Source organism: Mya arenaria, chromosome 7 (genome assembly GCF_026914265.1).
Source record: "Mya arenaria isolate MELC-2E11 chromosome 7, ASM2691426v1".
Taxonomy (NCBI): Eukaryota; Metazoa; Mollusca; class Bivalvia; order Myida; family Myidae; genus Mya; species Mya arenaria.
The window spans coordinates 42,930,481-42,943,591 of NC_069128.1; the positions used below are offsets into that span (position 1 = coordinate 42,930,481).

The 13,111-nt window shown below is 35.1% G+C and overlaps 1 protein-coding gene across 1 annotated transcript in view; it reads left to right on the forward strand.

Annotated features, from left to right (window-relative positions):
• The window catches only part of LOC128240254 (chitin synthase chs-1-like), a 38,332-nt gene that overhangs the window by 18,764 nt on the left and 6,457 nt on the right, over positions 1 to 13,111 (forward strand). The window contains 17 exon segments of the mRNA XM_052956795.1: positions 146 to 254; positions 496 to 649; positions 945 to 1,167; positions 1,914 to 2,114; positions 2,434 to 2,660; positions 3,383 to 3,553; positions 3,793 to 3,957; positions 5,143 to 5,275; positions 6,001 to 6,141; positions 6,472 to 6,642; positions 7,051 to 7,074; positions 9,080 to 9,240; positions 9,556 to 9,697; positions 10,672 to 10,710; positions 11,347 to 11,561; positions 11,978 to 12,043; positions 12,734 to 12,763. Of these exon segments, the coding sequence (XP_052812755.1) occupies positions 146 to 254; positions 496 to 649; positions 945 to 1,167; positions 1,914 to 2,114; positions 2,434 to 2,660; positions 3,383 to 3,553; positions 3,793 to 3,957; positions 5,143 to 5,275; positions 6,001 to 6,141; positions 6,472 to 6,642; positions 7,051 to 7,074; positions 9,080 to 9,240; positions 9,556 to 9,697; positions 10,672 to 10,710; positions 11,347 to 11,561; positions 11,978 to 12,043; positions 12,734 to 12,763 (2,372 nt within the window).

The window sequence follows — 13,111 nt, forward strand, 5'->3', positions numbered from 1 at the left end:
AACAAAAACCTACTAAGTATTTAAAGGTATTTAAAGGTAGGAACTTCAATTGAATATAAATGTTTGAAACGTTTAACCAAATATCCTTGCTTTTCTTATTTCCCAACTTGAGTATGTCATTTTATTTTGTGTTTCTCTACTTCAGGTCACATATTTTTCGATGACGCCTACGGTGGCCACGAAATCGAAGAGTTTGAGTATACAGTCAACGAATACGTTAAACTACTCGTCAGAATGGTAGAGTTAGCTGGAAGGTACAGAGTTGTTATTTGTACACACGTTTTTACGGATTTGTCTGAAGTATTTCCAATATTATGTCTGTTGGAATGGCAAATAATGCAATGAGTTATACGACTATATAACTCTTTAGTTCGAAATTTGCCATTTGTTTTAAGTCTGACGTTGACAGCAATTTGAATAATAAAATGTAGTAATGTACATTGACGGACTAGTACAAGTAACGCGAATTCAATGTACTTAGTTTGTATCTTACAGCGCTCAACATGGAACCAGCTACAAAATCTCACCTCCATTGGTGGTTCCAACGCCATATGGTGGTCGCCTTATCTGGACCTTACCAGGCAAGAACAAGCTAATTGCTCACCTCAAGGACAAGACATTTATTCGACACAGGAAAAGATGGAGTCAGGTATATAAAACCGAATAACTGCGGAATCGTGTAAAAATAACAAAACTGATATTAAGTGCAATATAGGCTAGGCTCAAAGACGCTCAACCAATGAAGACTCGTATTGAAAGATGCGTGTGTGAGGTAAAAAGACATCACGCATCGAGTAACGTTACGATTTCAATAAAGTGGCTGTGCCTTCATCATTAATCATATTTTTTAACTAACTAATGGCTTTCCGAAGAATGTTTTAAGCCCAAAAATGCCCTTTCGAACGTTTTACTTGGATATAATGATGTTTTTCCTGGTACTTCAGGTCATGTACATGTACTATTTCCTCGGGTACGAAATGTTCAAACAAAAAGAAGGAGAAAAGATAAAGAGGCAGCAGCTATTCAAACGCGCAGAAAACACGTTCTTATTGGCTCTTGATGGCGATGTTGACTTTCATCCGAAAGCTGTGTTGTTACTGGTCGACCGGATGAGGAAAAACGCAGACGTAGGCGCGGCTTGTGGGCGTATTCATCCTATCGGGAACGGTAATGAATCGAACGATCAAATATGGCATTCGTTTCAAACTTCACATTAAAGGGACTCGCTCCTGTCTTTGGACCAACATTCAGTGTTAAACGTTCCTCTAAAATACTTATTTCATAATACTGTACTCTTTGATACCGAAATTACAGATAAAATACAACTTAAGAATACACAGATATTCTGGACAGCCAACCAACCAACGCCGGTACTGTGAAAATTATTAGAAAACCTATACCAGAATCAATAGGCCACATGGACACGTAAACAAGTTGATGGATATTTTGACCCATATAAAATACCTTAAAATCATCACGTCATGATTTCAATAAATCAATCACGCTACAGCTTTTTGCTGATTGCGTTATGAACGGTTTTAGATATCTTGGGCTTCGAAGAAAATATTTGAACATATATCAATAATATATTGATGAAGGGCTCCATTTGTCATTATCTTACCTTTAACAATGCTGATGATATTGCACTCTTTAATTCATATTTAAATAAACACACCGTAAAAAGTTCATTTTTGAAACCATAAACGAGTCCCTTGATATATATATATTTCAATTTTACCTTTAGATTCATGATTCATGAATTCCTAAACGAAAGTTTGTTTATGTATAATGCCCTCAATCCTTAGAATTACTAGTATATTGTTGGAACAAACATTTTAAGAATACGAAGGTGTTAATTAACTTAATTTGTTTGATTACTTACATCTTAATAAAACTCTTTATGTCGTATTCAGGTGCAATGGTTTGGTACCAGAAGTTTGAATACGCTGTCAGCCATTGGCTACAAAAGGCCGCTGAAGACAAGTTTGGTTGCGTACTCTGTTCACCTGGATGCTTCTCATTATTCCGAGGGTCGTCCCTCATGGATGACAACGTGATGAATAGATACACGACACCACCATCTGAGGCCAGACACTATGTCCAGTATGACCAAGGTTAGCTTCTGAAGCTTTTAGAAATCTTGCTAGTCTGCGCATCCATGTTGCGATGTTGAACAAATCGCGTAAAAAAGTTTCATACATACTCATCAAGAAAAACATCTTTTTTAAACTGTTCATCATTTAATCTATCTATAAACATCAATGAAAAACTTTTAAAACCATTGGCGTCTAAAATTAGGTAAGCAACACATAACGGCTTATGTTATTCAGCCCTTTCTTATTTTTATTTCTGAAAAATATATGCTTCTTTCCGCATTCTTGCACTCATTATTGATGTATGTTTCAAACCTGGTATCAACCTTCTTTTTTCTAGGAGAGGACCGATGGCTGTGCACCCTACTTCTACAACAGGGTCATCGTGTGGAGTATTGTGCAGCCTCTGACGCTCTGACCTACGCACCTGAAGGCTTCAACGAATTCTTCAACCAGAGAAGACGGTGGACGCCCTCTACCATGGCAAACATTCTAGACCTACTCACGGACTGGAGAAACGTGACCACGAAAAACGCCGAAATCACAATGGCGTACATCATGTATCAGGTTTCCATTCAATATAAATCTTTCCCAATACAATATTTATATGAAAAACTACAGAAACAAGTACAGTAGTCGAAAGTTTAAATATATACCCCGTTTAATGGCACAGGGTCAACGTCAAAGACAAAGAGAACAAAAACAAAAACTCACAAACCAGAAACATGGAACAACAGCACAAAACTCCACGAACAAAACACAACGTATACAATATATTAAAAAACAAGGGGTGTTTATCAAGGATTCACAATTTCACTGGGCTCGGTCTGCAAGAGGAACTATAAATATACTAGTCTTTAATGAATGTAACTTGGTGAACACTTCAAATATACTATTGGTTTAATGTTAAGCTTCTCATATTGTTTCACTAGTGTTAATTGTATCTTAGATCCTAATTATTCTCATTTCATTTTATTTGTTAGAATATTTTGAACAAAATTAGAAACACAACGCTATTTCAGGGTCGGTTGATGGTATCCTACCATTTTTCATTTTCACCATCTTTCTATTCATTTGGTACGATAAACCCTACCTATTCGACAAGTAGACATTCGCTCGCCAATGGTTACAAAACGAGGCACTACAAATTTGTAGGATATAAAAACATACCCAGGACAACACGTTTCAGACGATTTTCGTTGGTTCTCGTAAACCCAGTCTTATATACAATCTGTCCATGCCTTTTGCAAGTGCTTTAGTTGCAATTTGTAAAGAGACTACAATTTCAGGGTCTTCTGATGGTTTCATCCATTCTCACCCCGGGGACGATATTTCTGATGGTTCTGGGAGCAATCAATCTAGCCTATCCCGATGTAGATCTCTGGCTCGCCCTGCTTCTGAACACGGTCCCGGTGGCTATTATGGTCATCTTATGCTTCAAGGCCAAGCCAGACACACAGGTTGGTGAATATTAACTATTCGTCAATAGCGATTTAACACGTTTAATTTGTACGCAATTATATCTCTAAGACGCTTCTGAGACCGTGCATTCTTTGTGTACAAATAAATGAATATACAAATTAGTTGTGAAATGAAATACCGTTTTCTTAACCAGATTGTTAAATAGACAATTCGGATTAAAGCTGTATATGTCATTATTATCATAACAATTTATTAAAATAATTTTGTACTATTACAGCTCACGTACGCAGCCATTTTGTCGACCCTATACAGTTTGGTGATGATGATAGTGATAGTGGGACTTCTACGTCAAGCTGCTGAGTTTGGCATATGTTCTGTGACTACAGCTTTCCTCATCTTTGTGGCTGGGGTCTTTGTTCTGGCGGCTTTCATACATCCTCAGGTGTGTAGAGTTACATTTGATCGCCATTTCTATCACCTCTAATAACTGTGCTAAAATATGCAACGGAGTCTTTTGAGATATAGAGGATTATTTTTTGTTTTAGTGTAAGATCGTAATATATTTCACCGAGTGAGCACCAAAAGGCGTAGCCACTCGTGACATATTTACTTTTGGTGTTCACGAGGTAAAATATTATCGTTCTTACACTGAAAAAAAACAAACAATTTGTCTATTTGTTATATGCTTAAAAAGGACATTTAATTGTAATTTTTCAGAAAGCGCGTCAAATTGTATGCGAAACTAACGTCATTTCGGCATTGACGTCGTTTAAATTGTGTTCCCGACCTGTGCGCGCTGACGTTTGATTTGGAATTGAAACCGGGCTAAAATTTGAAAAATCAGTGAAAAATCTCAAAATATTATTTAACTGTTTAAAACAGTGATGTAATATCTATATTTAACTGATAAATCCCTATGAATCACCGGAAAGCATATATATGTAATGACAAAAGACAATTATCAGAAACTGCAGTGCATTTTGCGTATTTGATGTCGTTATGGGTATAAAGACAACTGACACCTGATGACCGCATATCAAGGCTCAGCAAACACTAAGCAATTGGAATTGTTGATTCAAACCAACGTTCACTAATTCCCTTAACAAATACTAGAAAAACATCTACAATTCGTAAATTTCAGGTCCATCTCCTTTATCGTTACGTGTCTGTAACTCAAGTCAACCATTCTGCTCACATCATCATTTAATCGTTCTTCTATGAAAAATGTTACAAAATATAAAAAAAACATGCGCTAATGAATATTGCTGCACGATATGACCAGTGTAGCCAGACAACCGAACTCATTAGATTGTTTCAATGAAATATGGTGCACAACACAACCACCTCAACCATAATCAAAACGCTTCACTCAATTCTCTTCACTATTATGTACAATACTATACAACTATTGTGGCTTGATAACTCCTACCAATATTTCTTTCATGAATTATGGTGTATAATGAAGCACAGCTAATCCAAACTAGTTATTGCCAAACTCGTCCAGGCATACTGGTGCACAATACAACATTACTACCAAACAAATATATATTTCTTCTATGATTTATGTAAAACAATACAGCACAACCGTTATTGCTTCATAACCCAAACAATGATATCGTTTTTTCAGGAGTTTTGGTGCATCATCCACGGTTTCCTGTATTTCCTGGCAATTCCCTCGATGTCTATGATTCTGATGCTTTACGCGCTGGGTAACCTCAACAATGTATCTTGGGGAACACGCGAGTCGAAATCGGCAGCAGGTTAGAATTATTACGGTTTTACTAGTATCATTTTATAGGATATATTCCTAAGACTGGTAAAGTCTTTGGTTTGGTTAATGTTAACCTAAATGGGGTTTTTTATTGGTCAATAAATATCCAATTATTACCATTGACTAATCATCTCTTATATGAACAGACTAGTCAAAATATAACCTGAAGATAACTTATCAAGTGATAAACAAAGGGCTGCTGTTAATTACTTTGATATAATCCTTTTCTATTTAAACTCGGAGATCTCTTCCGATAATCATGTCTCACTCTGTTTTATTTTCTCTTTTTTAAAAAGCGATCAAAGTCATCTTTAATAAAAGGCGCAGTCGCATAATTCAAATTCAAGAATATCATCCAAATAATAATTTCAATTAAATATTCCACATTTGCCTTTCTCTAGAAAAAAACAAAAAAACATTACGGTGGCATACACTATCACTAATCACAAATCATGCACTTCTCCGCCTTGCCCAATCTGTATGACTATTTAGTTGTTTTGTTAAATTACTGCGATTGAATGCTTATTTGTTTAACTCGCTTACGATACCAAATCCCACTCTGTTTTGTAAATAAAGACTTACTAGAGAAAACATAAGCATCCAAATAGTAATTTTAATTAAAATTTCCACTGCCTTGCTGTTCTCTACAAATAAACAAAGTCCCTGGTCACATATCATGAACTACTCTTGTGTCCAATCTTCATTACAATGAAGGTCCGGGCAAAGGGAAGGAAGAGAAACCACCACGTTTCTCGGGAATATGCTCGTTCTTGAATGGAGTATGTCCAACTCTACCTTCGTGGAATTCTCATTCGGAAGATGCCAAAGTGAAATTAATTCTTGACAGACTAAACGGTATGTTATTTACTCTTTCAGATAATAAGCCAATACAGTGTGTTGCATGAACCTTGTGCTATAGTCATTGTATAGTACTTAATTTTGGTGTTGATAATTTTGTAGAAACCAAACTCCTCCATTTAGGTGAAGTAGAGGCAAAACTCACTAAATATATTTTTGAAGGCAAAGGTTTCAACAAATCTATGAAAATGTCTGATTTCCATTTGTGTTTAATCATCGATAACGCAGTTCACAGTTAACGTATTAACACATGCATTTGAACATAAAAGATATCATGCCAGATCTAATTAAAGGTTATTGATGAAAAATTGATCTGTTGCATTTTAGGCATAGAGGAAAACATGCGAGAGATGAGTCAGTTTGGGAGTTCTCGAGCCTCCTTAATAGCCGCGTCCTTGAATGGTAACCGGTCCAGCCCGATGATGATGGGGGAAAGCGCGGAACCACCTGAGCCGTTCCAAGACGTGCAGGGTCTCATGATGGGATCTGGGGAGAAACGTAAGCGTTACTGCCCTTGTCCTATTTAATTCACCCCATGTGACGTTTTCTTAAATTCACTTTTATGACATTTCCTAGTTTCAGTGGATGTTGAATGTACTTTTTTTCATTTGTGTGCAATTATAAATCCTTCATTTCTTGTTTCAATAGTTATTTCTAACATTTTAAACTGTAAAACGCATGTTTTTCATGAAAATATGTAAGGAATCTTTGCTATAGTTTCACTATATAATTGTATTGTATTGTGACAACTATGTGTTATTATATTTAAGAACATATCTGTATGCAAACAACATTCAACTTAATTTGTCAGAGACGGTCTGATTTCACGAGATAAAATTGTTTAATAACAATAAAAAAGTCACACACGCAATAGTTTTTACAAAAGTGTTCTACGTATTTTGTCAGGAAAGGGCATTCTTAGAGCAAAAGGTAACACCATTCACAGATATAAACATATACTCGTATTAACAGAGCAAATATATTTTAATGCAAGTCCAGCGTACATACCCTTGCATTTGCAAACATTGTTTTGTAGCAATCTTGAAACATAGATTAAACACATATTATCTATTTTAAGTGGTGTTAAGGTACTATATTTAGAATTATGCATATTTGGAAAGCCTCATGACCCAAGCATTTTGGTATCAATTAAAGAGCTTAAGCGAATAGCAAGAATATGTAAACATACAGACCAACAATAATATTACAATTACGTTTTTGGCGTGTTTAAAGATTCCAAAGTATATCAAATCACGTACGATTGCCGTTGAAATAAAGAACAAAAATACGAACTGCAATGTCGTTACCTTTAAGGTAGTTTTGGCAGTTTACCTTTTTCAAATAATTAAAAATAAATTACGATTACTTATTAAAGCATTGATACTTGTCCTGCACCTATTGTTTTAACGTTTACTTATGACCACGTGGTCCGTAAAGAAAGGCAATTAACTACTAAAGAGTCGATATAACATTAAGGTATTTCGTAGATATTTAGTCACTAATAGTTAAACTTAAACTAAATTTTTGCCTTTTATGTTTTATATCATCGTCGGCAACCATTGAACTCTCTCCGATACACTAATCATATACCGAGTGAAAATTGACTGACATAACCTCGTTTTAATGAATATGTATTAGGCAGAGAAGACTGCTTCCAATAAATTCGAATGTCAGTGGTCTAGCAGGCCGCTTTTAATTCCAGTGTTCGCCAGAATATGTTTTCAGTGTCTGTGCATATTTCAGCATTGGTTCAATGCCAAAGCGGCCACGGTACAAAACGAAGCATAGCGTATTAGCTTATAAGTGTATCGGGGGTATCCGACGATAATTTAACTTTGTTTCTTATCACTATTTGACCGAATGATGGAAGAGCAATTACACCAATTCGACAGTGATTACCCTATGTTACGTGCCTTTTGTTCAGTTTAATAAAGCATGACAGTGAATGATAGCATGGTTATACCATCTCAGACCATTGGCTTATAGGTTTTGAAGATGAGTGGTTTGTGCTTTCAAAACATCGGCTAAAAATGCTTGATCTACTTGGTCTGGTCTTTTTGTTAACATGTTCACCTCATTGTTTATACTCGTTCGCCGTCGTCGTTTTTCAAATACACAGGGGTTACGTTCAGTCGATTTTATTTTTCTTATTAGACCCTTTCTTACTAACATTGTTTAATGTTTAGTACACAAGTGGAACTTACGTCCAATATATGGTGTTTAGACGTCAACCCAGGTGTTTAATGTTTAGTACACAAGTGGAACTTACGTCCAATATATGGTGTTTTAGCCTCTTCATCTCAGAACAGTAGAATTTTGACAATTAAAACCGAATAAATATGAAAGTTTATCAATGGCACTGGGTTCATCACGGACTCCAGTTCTTTTTCTTTCGGTAATGAATTGCAAACACATCTGACCTGGATATTGTAGAAGAAGATGACGATATCTCTGGTGACTTTAGAATTTCAGACATAATTACATTCTGACTAAGAGCTTGAATCTAGACAAGAGACTATCCTATTATATAGCATTTCACAAACCGATAAAAATGAGGTGGTGGTGTTAATGCGTTAGGTTTTGCTAGATATTTACCATACAACATCTTGAAGTACACTCTTAAGAAATCCCGATTTTATTAACTAGTATACCTTTCTTTTTTCTACCAAGGTCAATGTTTCCATTAAGGTTCGAATTTCATAATCAATATCCGTTTCCTTTATATCAAGACCAATATCCAATGTATGTTTGAATTTCATAACCAATAGCGCTCATTTTTTTATTAAACCCAGTGTTTCATGGATGTTTAAATTACATTACCAATTTCCCTTTTCTAGAATGTTGTAACTAATATCACTTTTCTCTGATCAAACCCAAATTCCATGAATCCTCGAATTCATAACCAGTCTCAGTTTCCTTTCTATCTTTTTTCTAGAAAACCCAATGTTCCAAGAAGAAAAACAGAAAGTACGTGACCGCATGGTTGATCCCTACTGGATAGAGGAAGATCAGGATATACGCTTGTATAAGAAAGCAGATAATTTAAGCCAAGATGAAAATCAGTTCTGGTGGGAGCTCATCGATGCTTATTTGAAGGTATGTTCGGTTTGCTTCTCATAGCACGACTTACACGAACAAGCCTTTTGTTCAAATGCAACACCACTGAAGATTATGTGCGGATTTCTATGGCTTTACATTAACAACACTTGTATAGACATCAACACTGATAAAAGAAATTTACTCCGAATGAGAATTTGGATGCCGCAAATATATTTAGAATGTTTTAAATCCTACATCTATGATAACATATACACATTATTAGCAAGTTGTTCATTGCTCCAGTTAAACTTTGTCTGCATTCTCAAAATCGAATTCAGAGAAGTGTTACATTTAAACTTGTCCACCCTATAGCCTCTGGAAGAAGATGCAAAGAAGAAGGAGGAAATCAAAGCCGACCTTCTTGAACTGAGAAACAAAGTATGCCTGATATTTATCCTCATCAACTCACTGTTCATCATCGTCGTCTTCAGCCTCCAACAGGTCGTTGCCTCAGGTAAGATAATGTTATAGTTTTTGTGTGGATCTCTGTAATTAATGCAGGGTCTTGTAAGAAAAATCCATTTATCTATGTTTACTGCAGGTATTTCCAGCCTCATTCAATGTGTTATATGTTGTAACTGAAGTTGCAGATACTACTTGAATGAGTAACTTGAGTAAACCCCACATCAGTTTGTTTTTCAATATGTAGTTGAGCATAATACAACTTTAAAGCATTTGCTTAAAACAGTATTCATTTGAAACAAATTAGATTTTTGATAATTTCCATTATTCTTATAAGCAGTGTTGTATTAAGGAAGTCGCCGATGGCTAACACAAAATACTTAAAAAAACAATTGGAGTGTTTTTTTCATATGCTAAGTAACTACTCTTTCTAAGTTCTTTCGGTTTAATTAATATATTTTCCCTATAAAACCGACTCCAAACATATAAATTAAAATTTGTGGTCATATAAATCATAATGTATATTTTTTATATATACCTCCTACGCAGTGATCTCTCTTGACGTGAAGTGGAGATACCTGCCACCTGTACGAAAAATAGCTGGATTTCAGCTAAACTATTATAATATCAAAAATATTTTTTACGTATTTTATATAGCGATATTTCATTAAAGTTCCATTGAATAAAGAATTAAGTTAACAATAAAAGAATATTTTACATGAAATAAAAAAAATATATATTTTTGAATGACGTCACGTGATTTCGAACATTATCAAATGAGCCAAAGTGCTAAAGTGTAAAACCTCTTAAAGAAATTTATATTACGCAATTTACTGAAAAATAATAATAATGCGATTAGCTTAATCCTGTTAAAAGGAACTTATGAAGTTTCAAGAAATTGAGGGGCTCGAACAACAATATACAATATTGGTTTTAATCCAACTTACATGCATTCTCATAAGTAATCAATTGTATAATTTTGAATTCTGAAATTGTGTATTTAATAGTATTGTTTGGTATTGTTAGAAAACTGGAGTAAAGCTAGTGGATCACTTAAAGAAACAGGCGAGCTCATGATTGTGTTGTGTGAATATTGTGTGTGTGCATATGTAGATCTATACTACAAGAACCTCAGTGTTTGAAACGACTGTGCCAGAATGGGGGTGGGGGTATCATATTTCTGTTTTAGTTCGTGCTGTGAAAATGACACGATTTTAACATTGGCTAGGCTTACTGCAATTTGCATAATATGTGTTGTTAAATTTGTTCCGTTTCTTAGCTAGACTAACTATTGAAATGCTGTGTTTTTTAGCTCAAGCCATCTCTGTATTAGCTTTAATATTGTTGTGTATAGTATTCTTAACACTAAGCGTTAACGACGTGTTAGTGTGTTATATGATACAGTACTGACTAAACGTATTAGGCGTCAACCTATTAACTTGCTAACGGCAAAATATCGTTAAAGGAAATTAAGTTAAATACAAGGAGAGTAGTATCAGAAATCGATGTTTTCTCTTTCGTTATCAATTATATATAGTGTAAACTGTTCAGTCAAACTGTTTAATACAGAATTTACACCCAATTTTAATAAACAAAAAACTAGTTCAATCTTTACTATTCAGCGTTCAGCTCTTTACTTAAAGGGAGTTTACAATCTTAATATACAAAACGCAAGTTTTGAAATAGCAACAACTTTTTCAGGCGGAAGTCTCTCGTTTCCGCTTCCCTGCGCAGACAGAAAAGATGACGGAACATTGCTAAACGCTTCCGGTCAAAGCGTGGAGCCAATCAGCGTCGCTTTTACCCTTGTTTTCGGAGTGCTCTTGTTTGTACAGTTCATCTGCATGCTTATGCACAGGATTGCAACTCTATTGCACATTTGCGCAGCGACTGAGATCTTCAAAAAGAAACGAAAGGTAATAGAAACATGTCATCCTTCTCATCAGGAATACAAGGGACAAGCCAGGGAGTCGAAAAAAACAAAAATAAACCCTGTTTAGAGGCACAAAGCAAGGCCCCAAACAACAATAAACTAGAGACACGAACTTATATTTACCACATACATCAAACCACCAGGTAAATTGGTTACGCTGACTCAATTCCTCTTCGAGAAAATGTCTACTGAAGCCATTAGGTAGGAGCATTTGCAAAATGAAGGTCAATGTGCTTCAGATTTCCAGTGCCTCATAACATTTATATTTAAAATATACAACGCAATGAAGAATTCCTTAAATGATTGTTCATTATCACAACCTAAGACACACTGCTTTACTCGCATTCTACACGGAACACTTGTATAAAAGAATTGATTCCAACACAATGTACATTTCAGATTGTTTTGGACAAGGACGAGCAAACAGAGTCCTCCAATGTTGGAAATGTTATGTCTTATGATCAGGTAAATCGATTTAAGACAAAATTAAACATTCTGGGTTCGTTATTACGATTTTGCATACCTTAATGATGAATCTTGGTTATTCATATTTGTGAAACTTTTTTCATTTTCTTCCACATTTATGCATGCAGTTTAAAGGTACTCGCTCATATTTTTGAATCAGAACAAAGTTTTCTCGGTAATGCATCTAAAACACGTATTTAACATTATTTTACCTAATGGTATCGAAAATGCAATAATAGTATAAACAAGTATTTGGGTTTTAGTGGCGTGCAAATCCACGCCGGTAATCACGTGATAATGTCAATCAATCAATCACACAACAACAAAGCCGTAGTTAAGTTATTATTAGCGTTGCTAATGCTTATGAAAATTGAGCTCTTCAAAGACGATATTTGAGCAAGTATCAACATTGGCTGAAGGGTTCCAGTTTTTACTCATAGTTTTAACACTGCTAATAATTTGCCACGGTTTATGTCGTCATACAAAAGGTGTATTTTTTTGCAAAACCATGAGCGAGTACCTTTAAGACATAAGGGAAAATCGTTAAAATAAAAAAAATATCATGTTCATTTTTTTTTCATTCTCAGTGAACCAAACTATATAATCATATTGATACACTATCAAATACCTTTTGAAAATCTACAAAGTCATGAACATCCAGCATAAATGCACACGCTTGGACCATTTCAGAGGAAGCTTTTACATCTGTCAGATAAGGAGGTAGTAACAGGACTTCATTGTTCAGTTTCCTTCGTTTAATGAAGTCGGAATAAAATTATTCGAAAGTAAATGAGAATGGACTAACCGTTAGTTGTAAATTTCCAATTAAAATCACACAAATGAACGAGGGAACATGGGCTCACAGTTACAATAAATCACTGAATACCCTTGGTAAACAGCCTCGGCAAATGCAATAATTGCCTTGTGTGTTGGTCCGTATTGAATAAAGAACTTAGATCAGTCTTTAATGTAAGAGTAGAATGTGAGTGTTTTGAATGGATTGTGAAGTTTTATTGACAAATAGACTAAATATAGTCACTGGGGCAGGTCTAAGGATAGGAACTATAT